Source organism: Mytilus trossulus, chromosome 8 (assembly GCF_036588685.1).
Source record: "Mytilus trossulus isolate FHL-02 chromosome 8, PNRI_Mtr1.1.1.hap1, whole genome shotgun sequence".
Classification (NCBI taxonomy): Eukaryota; Metazoa; Mollusca; class Bivalvia; order Mytilida; family Mytilidae; genus Mytilus; species Mytilus trossulus.
Window position 1 is genome coordinate 1817078 of NC_086380.1, and position 21147 is coordinate 1838224.

At 32.0% G+C, this 21147-nt stretch overlaps 2 protein-coding genes across 2 annotated transcripts; one reads left to right on the forward strand and one right to left on the reverse strand.

Moving 5' to 3' along the window:
• Nucleotides 1-10157: 10157 nt before the first annotated feature.
• On the reverse strand, nucleotides 10158-12068 carry LOC134728099 (bis(5'-nucleosyl)-tetraphosphatase PrpE [asymmetrical]-like). Its single transcript, XM_063592519.1, has 2 exons — nucleotides 11960-12068; nucleotides 10158-11183 (listed from the first exon to the last, which is right to left on the reverse strand). Exon 2 carries the CDS (start codon nucleotides 11091-11093, stop codon nucleotides 10242-10244), a length of 852 nt encoding a protein of 283 aa, XP_063448589.1. The 5' UTR covers nucleotides 11094-11183; nucleotides 11960-12068; the 3' UTR covers nucleotides 10158-10241.
• LOC134728101 (bis(5'-nucleosyl)-tetraphosphatase PrpE [asymmetrical]-like) lies at nucleotides 11949-14299 on the forward strand. Its single transcript, XM_063592520.1, has 2 exons — nucleotides 11949-12041; nucleotides 13099-14299. Exon 2 carries the CDS (start codon nucleotides 13108-13110, stop codon nucleotides 13924-13926), a length of 819 nt encoding a protein of 272 aa, XP_063448590.1. The 5' UTR covers nucleotides 11949-12041; nucleotides 13099-13107; the 3' UTR covers nucleotides 13927-14299.
• The last annotated feature ends 6848 nt before the right edge of the window (nucleotides 14300-21147 follow it).

Consider the following 21147-nt stretch of genomic DNA (forward strand, 5'->3'; position numbering starts at 1 on the left):
TATGTTCCACTTTAAGTAGGATGACATTATGTTTTAGGACTACATTGGTCCATTCCTAAGTATGTTCCACTTTAAGTAGGATGACATTATGTTTTAGGACTACATTGGTCCATTCCTAAGTATGTTCCGCTTTTAAGTAGGATGACATTAATTATGTTTTTAGGACTACATTGGTCCATTCCTAAGTATGTTCCACTTTAAGTAGGATGACATTATGTTTTAGGACTACATTGGTCCATTCCTAAGTATGTTCCACTTTAAGTAGGATGACATTATGTTTTAGGACTACATTGGTCCATTCCTAAGTATGTTCCGCTTTTAAGTAGGATGACATTAATTATGTTTTTAGGACTACATTGATCCATTCCTAAGTATGTTCCACTTTAAGTAGGATGACATTATGTTTTAGGACTACATTGGTCCATTCCTAAGTATGTTCCACTTTAAGTAGGATGACATTATGTTTTAGGACTACATTGGTCCATTCCTAAGTATGTTCCGCTTTTAAGTAGGATGACATTAATTATGTTTTTAGGACTACATTGGTCCATGCCTAAGTATGTTCCACTTTAAGTAGGATGACATTATGTTTTAGGACTACATTGGTCCATTCCTAAGTATGTTCCGCTTTTAAGTAGGATGACATTATGTTTTTAGGACTACATTGGTCCATTCCTAAGTATGTTCCGCTTTTAAGTAGGATGACATTATGTTTTTAGTACTACATTGGTCCATGCCTAAGTATGTTCCAAACAATGTTTTAATTTTTGGTAGTTTACCAACAAGCAGTTTGTACATTAACTTGGAACCTAGAGAAGATGTGCATTGTGTTCTGAACTATTTGAAAATATGTTCAAGTTAGGGTTTTGATCCATTTTCATGGTTCATCAAAAAGGTAGACATTTTTTATACAATACTGAAACTTAGAACACATGTTCATGATGATGTGAACTTTTATTAAGACATGTATGTATACATGTATATATATGCAAAATTAGCATTTTGAACCTGTAATTCCACTAAAGGTTGAAATGGGATAGTGGAGAGCTGGGCATATTGATTATTGGACACATATTTTTGTTACAATCCTTTTATCTTCCATGTGCATGTAAGTGGGTTACCTGAACATTTTATATATCAATTAAATAGATTCTGATGGAAGTTATCTCCCCTTTTTTATTGTAAATGCCCTGAAAATATAAAGAAAGAGAAAGTAAACGTTTACATGTAGTAGTCTTCCAAACTAAGGGTAGTAGACACAATCAAATTGTACAGTTTAATGTGAAAAAAATTTAAAGTTATAGATCTTGTACTGAGGCCTGTCGCCAGGAATTTCCAAGTGGGGGTTCGTTGGACTCACAAACACGACTTTAACAGTCACAATTCGAGCAGAACATTGACTTTAACAGTTCTGAAATTTTTTTTCAAGGGGGGGTTCGAATCCCTGGCTACAGGTATGTTGTATGTAGATGTCACGTTTTGAATTTATTTGAAATATATATATGCAACAGTTTAAAATAATCAAAATAGTAAAACAGTGCCTGCTTAAGTTCTTTAATTAGGTCAAAACAAATTGAAGGAATTTTGTCTTTTTGTCCTTGTCTTTTCTTTTTTTATTTGGGTGCATAATTTATTTTATTTATTTAATTTTTTATTTATTTTTTTATTTTTTTTTGGGGGGGGAGTAGGTTCAGTTAATGAGTCAGTACTATAACAGCAGAAAAACATGTATATACTGAGTTCATTATCGGGTCTTCGACTTTATTGACATATGTGTATGCCATGAATCAAGTTGTCACTTATAATGATGGTCAATACTAATTGAAAAAAAGCACAGTGACAGACTGTAAAAGAAAATTGATTGCTTGTAAACTATTTGATTGTTTAATATTTATTGTAAAGTTATATAAGATTTATGGTGCTATTGGACAGATTATAACAGATAGACTGGTAACATTTGGTATGTGACAGTTCATTTATAACTCTTTTATAGATCAGAAAATACTGTGTGATTTAAAATCAATCACCCACAAGACCTTTGTGAAAAGAAAAATACAAATGGTTGCAGAAATGTCAGACTTTAATCTAACCTTTCCACTGATACAGAGAGCATGCAACTACTAATTAAACAATTCACCACATTTCTTTCTTTTATTTATATACAATTTTGTGGTTCAAATTGTATGGGCTCAATTATGTCTGATAACAGTAAAATATGGGTTAAATTATCAAATTATGATCATTATTGTAAAAAAACTTAGAATTTTGCTGTCTTCAGACTCTAAAATCTCTGTAAATATTTATGAAATTTCAAAAGTTTTACATTTTAAACTTTGTTTATACTTTTTATAAGCAAATATCACCTAGTATTTGTAATACTTATTTTTTGTAGGCTGGAGGGGGCCCTAAGTGCACTTCCTACCTTTGCAAAATTACCCCAAAAAATCAACCCTTTTAAGCATTGCTACATTGCTCTTTAAATCTTTTGTCGAGACAACACAACAAATAAAACTAGGATGGATAACTGTGATCAAGGATCAATTTCATTTTAAACTTTTTTAAGAAATTACTACATATTACTCAAATATAAAATTTCAAACTTGGTTTCTATGATGAGATTGTTCATGTTATAAACACAAAATTTAATGTAGTAACTCAGGTGTTAACTCTTAGAATAAATCAAAAGAAAATGAATTTTCTTGGTGTGAAGGAAGCCAGTTTTGATAATTACAGTCTCATGTTCTGGGCTTCATTGGTTTTTTACTCTCCCCTCTGGAATCATCTTGATAATAAAAATAGTAACAAATAAATGTGACACCATTAATTTCCATTTTCAATAAAACCACATAGTAAATCTTCCTGGAGTTTCATTATCTGTCCACAGAACTTAATAATACCAAGTCTATAGATATATAGCACAATAATACAACAAGCAAACTTTTTTATATGTAATTTAATGGAAGAATTAATATAATTATTTTAATAATGGTAATGCTTGTCTGTCGTGCAAATGTTGTTGTTTTTTGTATTACAATAATTGGTTTTAGATTTTATCGCCTGCAAATTTTTTTGATGATATCCAAAAATAGAAAGTGACCAGTATAAAGAGCATAGACACTGTGTAAATTAGAAATGATATTTGATTCTAACCAAAGATAAGAAGTATTATAGGGTGTGTAGGAGGGGTCCTGATCCCGAAATCCCAGGTTTAAAAACACGAAATCCTGAAATTCTGGGCTTAAAAATTTGAAATCCTGAGGTCCCAAAATTCGAAAAAAATGAATTCCCGGATCCTAAAAGGGTCAATCCCGAAATCCCTAGCTTAAAATCATCTGATCCCGGAGTCCCGATAAAGGTCTGATCCCCCCCTCTGTATACAAATTCTTGCAAAAATTAGAAAAGCTGTTAATATTGTCATTGAATGTATTTACAAAATTGTAGGAAGGACACCTGCCAGGTAAAATAGATAAGATCCTGCTAAAGTGGTACATCTCTATCTTTGATAACAAATACCCTTGGGAAATTCTTATAATATATAACTTTAATTCTATCAAGTATTAAGGAAGTCTGCTGCTCAATTTCATAATAAATAACTTTCCATAAAACTAGTATATATATTGGAGGGGATTAATTGAAGAAGCAAAAAAGCAAAAAAAAAATAGGGGTCAATGTGCTTGTTTTTGAGATATTACCCATTGAAATTTTGGCGGGAAAATGTTCTCTCTTAACTTTTCATAGCTTTATCATTGATCAGTTAAAGTTCTCAAAAACTATCAAAAAATAAATAAAAAATTATAAAACTTTTACAAATTGCTTATAATTATACATGGAAAAGATTCATAAAAAGAAATATGGAGGTTCATGGGCAAAATTTTTAAAGGCATTTAAATAGATAAAACCAGAGGATTTTGAAAATCTGACAAAACCCCCAAAACATGACAAACAAACATCCCTAATTAAACAAAATAATGTATCTTTACCATACAGAAAACTGGCTCAAATGTAAGAAAATTCAAATTTAAGAATGGAAATAAAGATTGTCCTCATAGCACAATAATTTAATTTTGGATGTAAGGCATCTTCTGATTGGCTGACATTATTTTGTTATCAGCCCATAGACATAATTTAGTCATGTGACTGTGACGTCATCAAGGTTTTATCATGGTTTTGTATTGTTTAAAATGGAATTTAGAATTAAATTATAAGAAATGACTAATATTTTTTCTGTGTATTCGAAAACATAAAAAAATGTGATGCATACTATTAAATAACACGCTAGCGCGTTATTCAGTATGCACCAAAATTTTTATGTTATTTCTTCATAGACAGAAAAAATATTACAGTCATTCCTTAAATAATATGATAAAACTGTAATGTAAAATCATAAAGTTGAGATTCTTAATCAACTGTAACACCACTGGTTTACTTTTATACATGTATAGGGATAAACCATATTACATGAATACTCCTTAACCAGTCACTGTTGACTTTAATGAAACATTTAAACAATTTTTAAGTACTTCATGGTATTTTTAACATCTTGCATAATATCTTTTATTTCAATAATATTTTGAGGTTTTCTATGGTAAAATATAGATTTGTATTTCCAACTCTTTAAAATCAATACATATAACTTTAATTCAATGACATTTAATTCTCTTTTTTCTTAAATAACACAAATGGCAGCTATTATTATTTTATGATGCACAATTTTAGTCAGTTTATGGGTTTTAAACGTAAATTTCATTTGGAAAAATGAATGATCCCAATATTTTCAAATTTTGTTTTGAACCTATATATAGCTATAACGTTTTAGTTATTAAATTTGATTATTTCTAAGTTAATATTTTATAAGATAGTTTAATCATATGTGATAAACAGACATGACTGACAGAATGTCTATTATTTTTCACATTTGATTATTATCAAATGATTTATGATTGTTCTGAGAGTTATCAATTGAAAATAATTATTGTAGATGCATTTAAACCTGTCATGAATTCATGAGTGATATACCCAGAACCAGTATGAGTCGATTGTATGCCATAAAACTCATATGTTTAAGCATCATATTCTTCAATGAATTGAAATTGTAAGGGAGCAACTATTTAACTATTAAGGGGGAGGGGAGGAATGTGTTTTTGTGATTCAATTATTTTCACACAATGTGAAAACATTTTCTTTTATATTTAGATGTTACCAATCACATGTCCCCATTCAAATACATTGATCATCCAAAAAGGGGGGTTCCAACCTTTAAACACCCCCCTTGGATCTTCCACTGTGTGAACATGGTGACCCAACATGGCAATTAAGGGGAGATAACTCAAATTGTGTCATTCAGAAACTATTTGTTGTAGAAAACTCCTAAATTTTAGCACTGTACAAATAATGATAAAGGTAACAAGAGCTCCATTTAATTCGCAGGTCTCTCAGATCTATAATAATGAATCGTGTTTTTGCAGTTTGTATATCCCTCAAAACCTTTGCGACAAGTTCAGAGATATATTCCATCTTGAAAAAGACAACCCAGAACTTCACATCATTTGATGTCTTATTATCAAACAAATATCAAAGAATTTTTAGAAATTTTTATTATTTTTAAAATTCAGATGAGTAAATTAAAGTGATCAATTGTTCAATCTGCCATCTGTATTTTCTTTAATGTTTGATTTTAATTAATTGTTTTATTTGTCAAAGTTATGGGGAAAGAAGTATTGTGCAGGCTCTGTTGGTACAGCTGTTTTATAAAGAAGTAATTATATTGTCCATGTTATTTATAAAGATATCACTACTAATTTACTTCATGTGTATTACAGGGAAGATATACTTAAAGTTAAATAAGTTTTTTTTTTATTTTTGTCATCCTGCTTTTAAATTTTTTTATGCATATGTACTTCAATTAAACATTGCAGTGCTGTTTTTAAAGAAATCTTTTTACTGTAGTTACATGTATAGTCATCAAATATAAGATGAATTGTGTTTTTTTAAAATACAATGTACCAAAGTTATGCTTATGTACAACCATTGTCGAAAATAAATTCCACACAGGAGTTTTATTTTGTGCTTATCTTTTAAGTTGCAAGTGAGTTATTTTGTTCTATGTTAACTTAGCAAAGTTGTTAACGTTCTTCTTCTTTGCAATTTTGATCTGAAAAATGTCCAGTAAAAGCTTTTTTAATAGCTTATCATTCATTTGTTACATTTCCTTTTATTGACTGATTTGTAAAATACAAAGGCAGCTCTTTTAATTATGAATAACAAAAAATAACAATTTGCCAGTACTATTATATCATAAAATGTATTTAATGAAAATTGGAAGAAAAGCTTACAATTAAAGAATCTAAATAAGAACATATTTTTCTGAAAACATTTACCAAATTAGAAAAAAATGAATTTAAAAAAACGTCTTTTATAGCATCACCAAAATCACTTATTATTTTCATCAGTGGTGACAGATGTATTAATGTACAGATAGAAGGGAGATAACTCATTTTTGTTTTTTGCTCAAACTGTAATTCCATTGTCTTGTCTTACATCTCAGGAACTTACCTATAACTTTCTATTCCTGTGTAGATAATCTGTGATATTTTATTCTGTTTTGTTATTTTTGTGATTGATGCATGATTTATGATTCCTGATTATTTGAAATAAATCAATTCTTTTATATTTTCTTTTATCAATCCTTGGAAGTGTGTTACAGTAGCTAGTATTATAGGTTAATATAAATATAAGAAGATGTGGTATTATTGACAATGAGAACTATGCATGGAATTCAAATAAAGTGAATGCAAGCAATTATAGGCAACAGTATACCCTTCAATAATGAGAACAAACATACTGTTTGGTCTGCTATTAAAGACTCCAACGCACACAAAAAAATGAAACAATCCAATTTAGAAAACTAACTTTCGGGTTATATACTTTAACCTTGGTAAGTGATGCAACAGAACAACATAAGAACAAACTATAAAAATGTCTGTGTCATTTTGGTCTCTTGTGGACAGTTGTCTCATTGGCACTAATACCACATCTTTTTTATATTAACTCTTGAAATGAATATAAAGAAAGAAACACAAAAAAGACATGTACATGTACTTATACATCCTGAAAACAAATAGGCACTAAACACTGTTCTAAGAGTACTCACTGACAGCTTGTTCAAAGCCCATAATAACTAATGAAAAAAACAAATGTCATGTATCCAAGGTTTGCTGGTTTTTCAACAGGAGACAGGTGTCTATGCCATGTACTTTAAGCTCTATATTGCCACTAGACCTTCTAAGTTTAGGACAGATACTTCAAAATCAACTTTCATTATTTATTGCTCCCTGCAACAAAATAATCATAGACCATTATCACAATCCTGGTTTAATAATGGCACATGAGCATGTTGCAGCTTACAGAGGTTTACTTAATTCTGAGTATGTTCACCTTTAACATGGTTGAATGGATGTCTTTTTTCTAGTCCAGTGGAAATTTGAATGCATATTCAAAAAAGAAAATGATAAATATATATATACCTTGATTTGTACTCGACCAACATACTGAGACTAATTATAAAGACTGCTTGTCTAGAAGTCACCTTGTGGAGTAGCATGTTGATTTATTGCTTTGTCTTTTGGAATCGTTCAATCAGATATAATATATAACAATAACAACTTTACCATCTTGGCAATATACCACATATTCTTTTGGTGCCCCATTTATGGGCATTATGTTTTCTTATGTGTGCGTCCGTCGGTTCGCTTCAGGTTAAAGTTTTTGGTCGAGGTAGATTTTGAAGAAGTTGAAGTCCAATCAAGTTGAAACTTAGTACACATGTTACCTATGATATGATCTTTCTAATTTCAATGCTACATTAGAGATTTTCTTCCATTTTCACGGTCCACTGAACATAGAAAATTATAGTGCAGATGGGGCATCCGTGTACTGGGGACACATTTTTGTTATTTGTAATATTGTATAAGTAAGTCGTGTAATGAAACAATATTTGTTCGCCTGCTATATACTCTTTTCCTTATTTATGGCTTTGAGTTTCGAGGTTCTCGCTAAGGATTTTTGAAGGTGAGTCCAGGGACTCGTCATTTTTGGTCATGATGAGTCCAACACCAAGAAGAAAGTATTGTATTGCAATATAATCAAATATTTTAGTTTCCATGGTCTAACAGAGCCACAGGCACTTGTCTCAAAATTGTTTTCCCTATATACCTTAATATATTAAAGGTATATAGGAAAAACAATTTTTGAGACAAGTGCCTGTGAACAGAGCAATGAAGTGACATTAAATTCATATCACTTTTACACTTTTGCTATAAAATGATGATATATGTGTTTAACTGTGTTCAGTTTATACATAATATTTCAATCTTAATGCATCTGTGGACTCATCAGTTTTGAAAATGGTGAGTCCAGACAGATTTTGATGAGTCCAGGACTCATGGACTCGCATTAGTGACAACCCGGTTTCTGTTTCATTGATTGATTGCCTAGTTCCTGTCAAGCTTGCGAAAAAAGTCGAAGAATAAAAGACAAGGCTCACTATCCAGTAGTGGTTTTGAATAAAGCCTTATATTTCAAAAAGTAGAAGACCTGAATGCATCATGTCTTTTAGGCAGATGCCTTTTAATACAAAGTTTCCGTCTGTTATAAGCCCATTGTACTTGACCTCATTTGCAGGCTTTGTTAGATAGGGCTAAGCTGACCTCGAAATTGTTTCATTGATTAGTGGTTAAATCAGCATCTCAGATACTGTATGCGACAGGTCAACTATATTTGGTGTATGTAATGATTGTCAAGTAAACATGTCCACCTTCTGTTTGGTCTATTTGACATATAATATAAGCAAAAGAAGCACTGTATTTGGTGTATGAAATAATTGTAAGGTCTACATGTCTGTCTGGTTGTTTTTATTTGACCTTGACCTCATTGGTTCATTGACCAATGTTATATTTTCATGGTTTTATCTGTTTATCAGATAATTTAACTTATTTTTGTTTCTAAGATACTGTAAGCAACATTGATTGATTGATTGTTGGTTGCTTTACGCCGCATTAGCACAAAAAGGCTATATCGCGGCGAGAGCTAATTCGAATATTTTTACAATTTAAAGCATATTTTCAAAAATAAGACAAAAAGTCCTTCAATATACTAACATTCTTGACTAAAGCAAATTGAGCTGTAAGCAACATGTGGACTATATATTTGGTTGCATAGTATACATGTTGTCTTGCAGGTTTATCCGGCCTTGACCTCAATTTTATGGTAACTCTTTGGTCTATGTTCAATTTGATAATAGTTTTTTTTTTCAGAAACGATTGGCTATTGGCGAATTATATTTGTTACATTGAATGAGTGTAAGGTGTACATGTAGTTTGACAGGGTGCATCTGACCATGACATCATGATCTGAGGATTGATATTAATTCGCTTTATATTGGTCATTTTAAACAAGTACTAAATTACTAGCCTGGCTGGTTCCATTTATACAAGTTTTTTATGTCTTTTTTTTAATGTTTCATACATATTGGATTGAAGTAAAGAGAAACTGAACTTCTGTGAAACAAAGCATGTTCAGATGCTCTTTTCTGAAATCCTTTTTGTTTTATATAATAAATACGCATGACTACTATGATGAGCTGGTGAGATGTTCGTCCATGTCTATGGGACAATAACCAAAGGAAAGAAAATAACAAGAGGGTAGTGACGAGTCTATGCTATCTTTGTAAACTAACATATTTGGAGTTTAGTATGGCGTTCATTATCACTGAACTAGTATATATATTTGTTTAGGGGCTAGCTGAAGGACGCCTCCGGGTGCAGGATTTCTCGCTGCATTGAAGATCTATTGGTGACCTTCTGCTGTTGTTTGTTCTATGGTCGGGTTGCTGTCTCTTTGACACATTCCCCATTTCCATTTTCAATTTAATTACTTACTTCTCCTGATATATCATAATCACTAAGAAGACTAAACATAAAGAATGTATCATGCTTATAGTAGCTATATTGTATGATACCTAATGATCATGATGATGTGTTAAAATATATAGTGTATTTATGTATGTTATAAAATTGTCATGTATACAGAGTAAAAAAAATGGAACAAGTCCTTAAACAAGAAGCATGAATTTTGCAGATTTGTATAATAAAATGTTCCTATTCTTTGTATATCTCACTACACTAGATATGCTACATTGTATCGGAGGAGCCTGACATAAAGAATGTCTCTGGTGCTAGGATAATTCACTTTGGTGTTTTAAAACCTTTTGGTTCCGAATATACCTTCTTGGCTTTTACTTGTAACATTTTCTTACTATTAATAAATATTCCCGAAAGCATATTACCATATAAACAACCTGTATCAAGTCCGGTCGCATATGGATGTTGTTGTAATTTTCGTGAAGCATCATGACCAAAATATACATGTTCAGTTCCTGACCACAAAGAGGCCCAAGCCTCGCCCTGAAATGGAAGTTCTGAAGCTATTAAGTTACCATCATTATCTTGATATAAATTTCTAATATGAATAAAATTATCAAGATTTTGTTGATGAAGTGGAATCCCAGGCATTAACCCAGCATGTACAATTAATATATTCCTCGTTGGAATAGATATGGTGTACGGCAATTCTAGGAGATAATTGATGTCGTCCGTGTCTAGCTCCGTGATCCATTTGAATACCTCTGGTATAACATAGTTATCATCATTTTGCAAATTTAAATAATGTTGAATAATCGCTTCTTCGTGATTTCCCCGAACACATAATGCTTCCATCTGTCGGACTTTCCTAATGGTCATTAAATTATGCGGTCCTTTGTTCGCCAAATCACCCACAAATATTGGTAACATTTTCTTATTCTTTATTTCTAGCTTAGCTAATTCGAGGAGCTCTTCTAGTTCGTCCAGACACCCATGGACATCACCTATTATGAATACTTCTCGATCTTGTATAAAGCTTTTTTCTAAAGTAAGATGGATAGTTTTTGGAAGCGGAAGTTTATATTTAGTGAACCTTCTCACAGTAGCTATCGGCTTTCTGGTTCTCAGTAGCGATGTGATAATAATGAACAAGGATGTCATTGAAGCACTGTACATTTATACTGATACCACTGTAATACTCGGATTTTACTTTGTTCCGTCCTCTCTTTGGTAAAAGAACGGTCCACTTTTTTAGTTTAACAGCGCCTATAAAAGAAATAATTTCATAGAACTTTTATGCGTTTTTTGAAAAAGAAAAAGTACGACCAAGGCGTCAATCATTGAAACGGAAACAAAGGTAAATCGTTTGATAGACTGATTCGATCCACAAAAAAATATTCCAAATTACAGGTAAAATCAAAAATCAACATTTTTAACCTTAAAACTGAAATCAAACAGACATAAAAAATTCAATTGCACGAGGTTCATATATCTATTTATATTTGTGTTTATTTCGTGTTATTTGATCATCGGTTGTTTTCGGGTTATCTCGATAGTTAATAGGATGGCGTCTAGACTAAAATACACACGAAACGAAGCTACATATCATCGAGCCCATGCCCTGTAAATGGTATATTTTAGATTTTTGTTATTCATGTTATTTGGATAAATGTTTTATATTCAGTGTTACATGTGTTAGGAATCTAATATGAGAATTTGAATCAAATCTGTGAACATGAATTTGACAGCTAGTGCCCCTTAACATGTTAGTACTCGACTGCAGTTTTTATTCAAGAATTGAATGCATCTTTTTGTTAATCTACTAGGTTGTAAAAGCGTTGAATGAGTATATTTTGTAATAAAGGAAAAGAAGGGGTTGTGAGCACGCTAACCAAAACTTTTTCAACGACATGTTTTCCAAACAATATGACTGATCCGTAACATCCCCAGTTATACTTCTTTATACACATGTTATACCTATATTTAGAAAATGAAAACGCCAAACACCGGAAGAATTATTTCTAAGATATTCTCTACAATACCTTTCTGTTATGCTGACACAGTATCTTGTTTCTGTTTCACAATATTTTAGTAGAACGACAATATGTACTGAAATTAACATGAGTAGGTATACAACTAAGAATCAATGAAACATTTCTGGAAACATGCAATAAATAAACCTGTCGACTTGTATTTCGACTTTTGGTAGTTTATACTACGTTTATTTGTACGTTTCAGTTGGAATATACGCTACTCGTAAACTACATATGTTTGTCAATGCATGCATGGCGAGTTATTGTGTCGTTGGTCGCAATAGATAATTGACTGTGTTAAACTTTATATAAAAGTATAAGTTTATCTTGTTACGACTTTTAAAAAAGACATGCATGGCAGAGTCGACTGAAAAGTATTTTGCATGCTTAGCGTCACAAACGGAATTTTAAAAACTATAACTATAAAGACAGTCGTGTTACAAGTAACAAACAATCCCATGTTATCGTTGTCATGTTTGGCGCTTTATTTAAGTCATGAAACTCCAATTTGAACAAATAGTTGATAGAATAGAGAAAGAAAACAGGGAGTGTGTTAATTTGACAACACATATCTATTGCTTTTAAATTATATATATATTGTCTTCAGCTTTTTCGTATATTGGCGTTTTTCAATAAAAATGTATTTTCTTGTCCCAGCCACTTTAAAAAAATGTGTTTGATCTTTGAAAGTATTTTTTTGTGCAGTCAGTACAATAAATTAGATTTAACATTTTTAAGCAAAGAAACAGTTAATTTTTAGAGGGATTGATAAGATATTGACTCCTGAATGGTCCAAAACAACCAAAATGGCATGTCCCTAGACCGCTTGTTCAACATTCATACTCTAAAATATCGTAAAAAAATGAAGAAATAAAATGTTTTTTTTACTTAACATAAGTTTTTTAATAATTCAAAAGTAGATTCAGAGCCAAGATATTTTAATAAACAGCTTTCAATATAGGTTTTTAAATTTCAGAAGGTGTGTCCCTAACAAAATGTCCACTACGAAACAAAGTCATTAAAATTTTCAAATAAACAGTTTAAAAAAATCAATGTAATTTTTGTTTGTAAGAGATATAAACATTAGAGGTGGCTTCAAAGAGAAAACAGTATTAATTGTCATTTTCACTCTATATTTTTTCTTTTAGATATCAATAATGGCGGCCTTATTATACTGCATATACTCAGCACTATTTAATAAAATAACAGAAACGACATCAAATAAACGGTCAAGTAAAAAGAATATAAAGCTACCTAAAACACCTCATCTTGTACTAACAGCTGAAGATATTAACGATCGTGAAATATTTATTATTGGTGATGTTCATGGATGTCTCGATGAACTTAATGAACTTTTACACCTCGCAAAAAGTGAATTAAAAGGTAAAACTCTTCTGCCAATATTTGTGGGTGATTTAGCAAACAAGGGACCACATAACCTGTTAACAATCAGACGAATTCGTGAGATGAACGGTTATGCTGTCAGAGGTAACCATGACGAAGCTGTGTTAAAACAATGTTTGAGTCGACAGGAACGTGCGGATTACATTGTTCCAGATAAATACAAATGGACTACAGAGCTTGTAGCAGACGACATCCGGTTCCTACAGGAACTGCCATATACTATACATATACCTTCTAAGAATTCAGTTATCGTTCATGGCGGTTTTGTCCCAGGGACACCACTAGAAGAACAGGATTATACAAATTTTATTACTATGAGGAGCTTATTTAAGGACGGTGAAACATTAACAGCATCAGCTAGTCGGCTTATAGGTAAACCGTGGGCATCGCTGTGGGAAGGCCCAGAACATGTATATTTTGGACACGACGCTGCACGAAAACTGCAGCAATATTCCTACGCCACCGGACTTGACTCCGGATGTTTATACGGAAACTGGTTGACAGGCATATTCCTGGATAGTCAGAGGATGATGCATGTAAAGTCTAAAAAGGTTTACGTAACTCCTGAATAGAAATCAGAAAAAAATTTGTTAAAGAAATGTCTTACTGATATGCTCATCATTGATTCGATGGTGTGTTGTTACAAGTTATCACTTTTACATGTTTAACAATATAGAAAAATCTTGAAATGTTGTGATTATCAATACTAACATTTTGTTTTAATAAACGGTGAAAATTAAAATCACAAACATACTGAAATCCGAGGAAAATTAAACACAGAAAGTCCATAATCAAAGGGCAATTCAGAAGCCATTACACATAACACAAATGGATAACAATTGCCATTATCCTGACTTGGTATGTATTATAAGCCTTTGTACCTTTGAAAGCTATTATTGGTGTGCTTTTCTGTCCTGTGTGTTCTCCCATTTATTTGTATTGAAGTCTTGTCATGTAATGATGTCATTTTAATGTTATATTTAATATTGCCACACAAGGGTGAGGTTTTGCTAGCAATGTTTTCGAAAAACGTTTCATTCCAGGCATAGATTACCTTAGCCGTATTTGGCACAACTTTTTTGAATTTTGAATCCTCAATGCTCTTCAACTTTGTACTTGTTTGGCTTTATAAATATTTTGATTTGAGCGTTACTGATGAGTCTTAGATAGACGAAACGCGCGTCTGGCGTACTAAATTATAATCCTGGTACCTTTGATAACTATTTACAGCACTTGGTCGATGCCACTTCTGGTGGACGTTTCGTCCCCGAGGGTATCACCAGCCCAGTAGTCAACACTTCGGTGTTGACATGAATATCAATAATGTGGTCATTTTATAAATTTCCTGTTTACAAAACATTGAATTTTGCGAATAACTAAGAACTTTTTCTTATCCCAGGCATAGATTACCTTAACTGTATTTGGCACAACTTTTTGGAATTTGGAATCCTCAATGCTCTTCAACTTTGTACTTGTTTGGGTTTATAAATATTTTGATTTGAGTGTCACTGATGAGTCTTATGTAGACGAAACGCGCGTCTGGCGTACTAAATTATAATCCTGGTACCTTTAATAACTGTTGACCCACCTTTTTTCCTTTAAAATATACTGTATGAAGTCAGGAAAATTGCCATTGTTATAATATAGCTTGTTTCTGTGTGTGTTGTATTTAAGTGTTGTGTTTCTGTTGTGTCGTAGTTCTCCTCTTATATTGAAGGTGTTTCCCTCAGTTTTAGTTTGTAACCCGGATTTGTTTTTTTTTTCTCAATCGATTTATGAATCTCGAACAGCGGTATACTTCTGTTGCCTTTATTTATAGTGATTTTCGTATGTAGAAAATGGTGGATTTAACTAAGTTTTATAGCTAGCTTTGCCTCTCACTTGTATATGGCAGTCGCATTTAATTCCATTATATTGACAACGATGTGAGAACAAAACAAAACAGATGACATAATGGTTAAAATGTCAAAAATATGAGTACACCAGCCAACATTGTGTCATACAAATACATTGTATGTAAATAAAAAGCACAAGAAAGCATCAACACAAAACACATCAGCAAAAATGAAAAATGAATACAAAAAAATATCATAGAGCGATAACACAATGGCTAGACATGCTAGATGTATAAGTACAGAGCCACGTCGTATATATCAAAGAAACACAATAAGACACATAGACAAAGTACGTTAGCAAAAATGATAGACAAGAATGCAAACAATATAATAGAACATACATTTGTATTCATACTAAATATGTATTTCTAGAGATAAACAGTCACACTATGAGTATCCATGATCCTACATGTACATTCTGTTGATACTTAGGCAGCTACCATTCGATTTTATGGAGGGGGGGCTATGGATTTTTCCCTCGGACAAACGTTTTTTTGGGGCGACAATTCGAAAAACATTTTTTTTCTTTCAATTTTAGCATTACATATAGTGGCGGCTGAGGGTGAAACAAAAATTTTCTTAGGGTCAAACACAAATTATTTTTTTCTCTAAAAAGTTGAAACAGAATTTTTTTCTAAAAAAAATCGATACCCCCCCCCTTTCCACAAGAAAATCAAATGGTTGCTGCCCTATATGTTGGCATCTAATTTGACCATGTCGAATGGCATTAACTGCTTTCGAAATCCTTCTTCATGTTATGCCTTCTTCCCAAAGTTTGAAAAATCTGAAATATTTTTAGTTGCATTTTCAAAAATCATGAATTGTCCAAATTGATGTACCGAGAAATTTGAAATGAGTACCCTTGACAAAGTTCCTTTATAGTACTTATATTTTTTCTTGGTACTGCAAAAATAGAACGCTCTATATGAGATTAAAAAGATATGCTCATAATTGCCATCATTGAAATTTTAATTTGAGGAAAATACATGCTAGCTCAATATTAAAAAGTATCTAATGCTTGGTGGTCGTATTGTCTGTTGAAGAGTACATTGTAGGTGTGTCAATATAAATCAACAGTGTGGATGCCTTCATATGGAAGAGATGAACTGTGTAAGTTTAAAATTATTGAACGGTCTATATGTATATAAATTTATAAAGCTAGGTATGGGTGAATGTTCTCACTTCAAATTCAAACAGTGCAGACATTAACATACAGTTTGTTTTAAAACAACACCAAACAAAAAGTAAATAAAAGAATTAAAAATCCAGTTAGATAAAATAAGATAACATTAGATAGCCTTTATATTAAACGCCAAGGTGACACATGTGCATACATATCTAAGAAAATAAAATATCAACACGATTTGATATTATTATATGTACTATCAAGTCTACTCTTTAATGTAATTTAAAAGGCACATACTATTAAATAAAGAATGAATAAATTTCAAATGTATCGGGTGTTGATAAAACTAATTTATGTTTCTGCACTTGTGATAAAATAGTCGTTGAAGACAAGGGTGTGTAACATCCTCATTGTAGAAAATGTAATAAACAACGCAAATTCTTCGAAAAGTGTAGTTTACGAAAATTTCTTCATAGAGATGAGCTGTTTATTACACTCTTATCACGCAGTGGATAGTTTATTACACCCCTTATCAAGGAGTTGACAGTTTATTACACCCATAATCAAGGATTTGGGTAGTTTATTATTATATCGGATAAGGTAGCTTATTACACCCCTTATTACGGGTTGGGTAGTGTATTACACTGTGATTACAGAGTGGGTAGTTTATCACTTCCCTTACCACGACGTGGGTAGTTTATTACACTCCTAATCACGGAGTGGGTGGCTCATCGGCGGCGGGATTAAACATGTTTGTTGATATCTCAACCCTCCCCATATACCTCTAGCCAATGTAGAAAAACAAATGCAAAGCAATACGCACATTAAAACTAAGTCCGATGTCAGAATAGGTAACAAAATAAACTGAACAAAGTGAAAATGATACATAAATTAATAAAGGACTACTTACAGTCACTGACATGCCAGCTCCAGACCTTAATGAAACTGATTGAAAGATTATGTCGTCATCATTTGAATATCAATCACAATCCCTCCCGTTAGTGGCTTAGTTTCATACATCATAAACAATATGAGACGAACGTAACCGGTATATTGCCAACAACGGGGTTTAGAATAAATGTGTTTATGTCCGATGCAAAGACCCTATAAGTGAACAATATTAAAGCCAAAATATGCCATCTTTAATGACCTGACAACAGTATCGATCTAAACTATAGCCTTTCTTAATAAGTCTGTTCAAAGCTTTTGAGGTGAAGGCCGACAGTTTTGTGCTTTTTAAAGAAGATTACCATAAAAATAGGATGTGAAATACCTGAAATACCTGTCTGCATGTTCGTTTATATTTACGAATGATGACCTTGTACCGATGATGAAATTTAGCAAATGTTTTGACTAGTTTGTGATATCGAAAACCCTGGTGTAATAACTTTTCAGTAATTAATACATAGATTTATTTCGCTAAAATGTAATACGTTGTTATCGTGAATCGTACAAGTTGAAATATATAATCACAGAGGAAGGTGACAAGGGAACTTCGCCATTTAAAAATGGAAAAATCATCTCTTTTATCATGGTATTAATCTTCCCGTTAACGATGTAAATACTAAGATCGAGGAAAGGGTAGTGTTCATCGGTAGTATTAGCTTTATTTAAAGTTAGTTCAACAGTATAAATCTCTTAAGTGTACATACTGGAGTCGTCATTATTGAATGTCAATATATAATCCAAATATCTAAAAGTATTATTAAATTTTTGGTCAGATGTTCTTTTGATGGGTCTTTGCTGATTTTAGTCATAAATTGCAACTGAAAACAATGCAGAAACAGGTCTGAAATAAGTGGTGCACAGTTAGTTTCCATTGGAGTTTCGATAATTTGACAACATACAGAATCTCCAAACCGAACAAAAATGTTATTTAGTAAAAATCAAGAGCAGTTATTATTGTTATAGTATCAAAGCATGTCGAACTGACATAGGTATTCTGTCTGTTATTACTAAAAATGACATAAAAGAATTTAAACATATATATTCGCATTCTGACTTTTTAAGTACCCATTTAATAAAGTGTGTGATTATTTCTTAATAATAATATGACGCAAAGTGGTATATAGGGTGGAAAAGAAAAAAATCTAAACCATCAATATAAGCATGCAATTTATCAAGTACTTTCAACGAATTTTTGACTTTCCAAAAGTAATTATTCCCACTTTTGTCAAAGGTCTGATTTGAACAATTTATTATCAGGTTCTTGATTGAACCCAGTGTCCTAGTAAGTAAAATTGACAGTTTAGTAGTGGAACAATATCTTTGAAGACGAAATAAGTATATATTAGTAAGGTGTTTTGTGCAGCTTCGGAATCAAGTACATAGTAGGATCTTTCGTTGCATTCGGGTCTGCTTGTAACGAAGTAGCTAAAATTTATGTTTGTTACAGATGTCATTTTCCGAAAATGGAATCAGTTGGAATGTTGGTGATTTCGTTATTTTCGTTTTGCAGAGCCTCAATGTAAAACTTACGTACGAAAATAATAATTAATTATTATCAGCCGCGACAAAAACAAATTCCTTGGCGAGTTCTTTTAGTTTATGTTTAATACGAGAAATTATCCGGTTAGAACTTTTATAAACATAACAAATGAGAAAGAGTGCAATATTTTGACATATTTGATTTTAATAATATGTTTTTTTTTATGATCTTCAGGGCTATCATTTTTCGGAACAGTTTAGAACAGCAATATGCCATTATATTTTGAACAATTTCATACTTAGGACTGCAATATGGAATTGTGTTGTAATCCTTTAAAATTGTATGTAATTTATGAATACAGGTAAAGAACAGAGCTTTGTTTTGTTGAAAAGACACAGACATGAATAATACGTTCATCCTTGCAAAGTTTGTCCAACCTAGAACCAGTCAACAATTGGCAAAGGACGGAAACTACATTGATTAAAATTATTTCGGAACTTTGAAAAACATATTGATATAAGTGGTAAAAGGAACTGCTTTCCTTGCGTTTTTTTTTCACCCGACTTCGAGTTCGAGCTCGAGTTCGAATTCGTATTTTATTTCAATTTTATTTTTTTCCTATTGTCTTTTCTGTGAAGTGCATAACGGACTGTTATAAGTTTATTTCACCTCTTATCACACGGAGAGGGTAGTTTATTTCACCCCTTATCACGGCCTTTATAGTTTAATACATCTCTATCACGAAATGGATAGTTCATTATGCCTTTTATTATAACCAGACCACCAAGAGGTTACTTTAGTACTCCTTATCACGGAGTGGGTTGTTTGTTTCACCCCTTAACACAGATAGGGTAGTTATAAAACCCCTTATCCCGGAATTGTTTTTTTTTAAATTTCATTCCCTTTTACGTAGTAGGTTGTTTATAACACCCTTTATCATCAAGACACATCTTATCAAGGAGAGGGTAGTGTATTATTCCTTATCACGGGGTGGGTAGTTTGTTACACCCAATACCACGAAGTTGGTTATTTCACTACTTATCACGGAGTGGGTTGTTTATCACACTATTTGTCATGGACCGGAATACTTATTACACTCCTTATCACAGATATAAATATTTAGTACGCCCTTGATCACGGATTGGGTAGTTTATTTCTCCTCTTATCACGGATGAAGTAGTTTATTACACCCCTTATCATAGCGGAGGTAGTTTATTACACCCCTATTCAAAGAGTTGGTAGTGTACTGCACTTTCATTGTCATAGGTTTTTTTTTGTTTCAAACATATTAATTGTTTGTAACTTGTAAATGCCAGTTCACCTTTGCGTTAAAGACACTTTAATAAGTAATCCGTTTTTACGAAGTGTGTTTTTGACGTACACGTTCATTGCTAGTAAAGATACAGCGAAAAGGGCTTTGTCTGTGCGTTCTATTTATTTTTCCATAATATACAGTATTCTTTTGTTTTTGTATTTGTTTGTAGTTTGTCTTAAAAGTATTCCTACAATGTTTTACATCGTTACCTTATGCATTTTGTGTTTATATTCATATTGGGATAGGACGTCACTAATGTTGTAAAAAGTTAATAATTTGTGAGGAAAACATAATAACAATTGGTTATAACGCTTATAGATCATCTTTGATCTGATAGGCAGATGTCAAGTTTGTCCGGTCTAGAACAAGTCCAAAATTGGCAAAGGACGGAAACTACATTGATTAAAATTATTTCGGAAATTTGAAAACATGTTTGAGAATTGCATTTCGAAGGGGTAAAAGGATTTTTTTTCCTTGCGTCCTTTTTACGTGACTTCGAGTTTGAGCTCGAGTCCGTGATCGTCTTTTATTTCTATTTGAATTTTTGGTCTATTGTCGTTTTTGTGAAATGCATATACATATGCATGATGCCCTGATATAATTGATTGGTCTTTTTCAGACAATTTTGATTGCTATCGAGAAACATGCAGGTGTTTATGACGTTTTTGTGAATACAAATTTGTAAAACTACTTTTCTCTGGGATTCATTATTTACTTAAAATGAAATCTGAAAGGAGAATTAAAAATATATTACATTGTTATCCATTTTAGTAAGTTTTCGACATTTTTAATTGTTATGTCCGTTTGTTTTGTTCACACATCGTTGTCAATATAATGGATTTTTGCGACGATCATACACTTAAGAGGTTACGCTAGCTATAAGATCAGGTTTAATCCACTATTTTCTACGAGAGAAAATGTATGTACCAAGTCAGGAATATGACAGTTGTTATCCATTCGTTTGATGTATTTGAGGTTTTGATTTTGCCTTGTGATAAGGGGCAATCCGTTTTGAATTTTCCTCGGCGT

What these genes read in the sequence shown, in the direction of transcription:
- LOC134728099 (XM_063592519.1), bottom strand. Translation starts at nt 11,093, where the DNA reads ATGTACAGTGCTTCAATGACATCCTTGTTCATTATTATCACATCGCTA.
- LOC134728101 (XM_063592520.1), top strand. Translation starts at nt 13,108, where the DNA reads ATGGCGGCCTTATTATACTGCATATACTCAGCACTATTTAATAAAATA.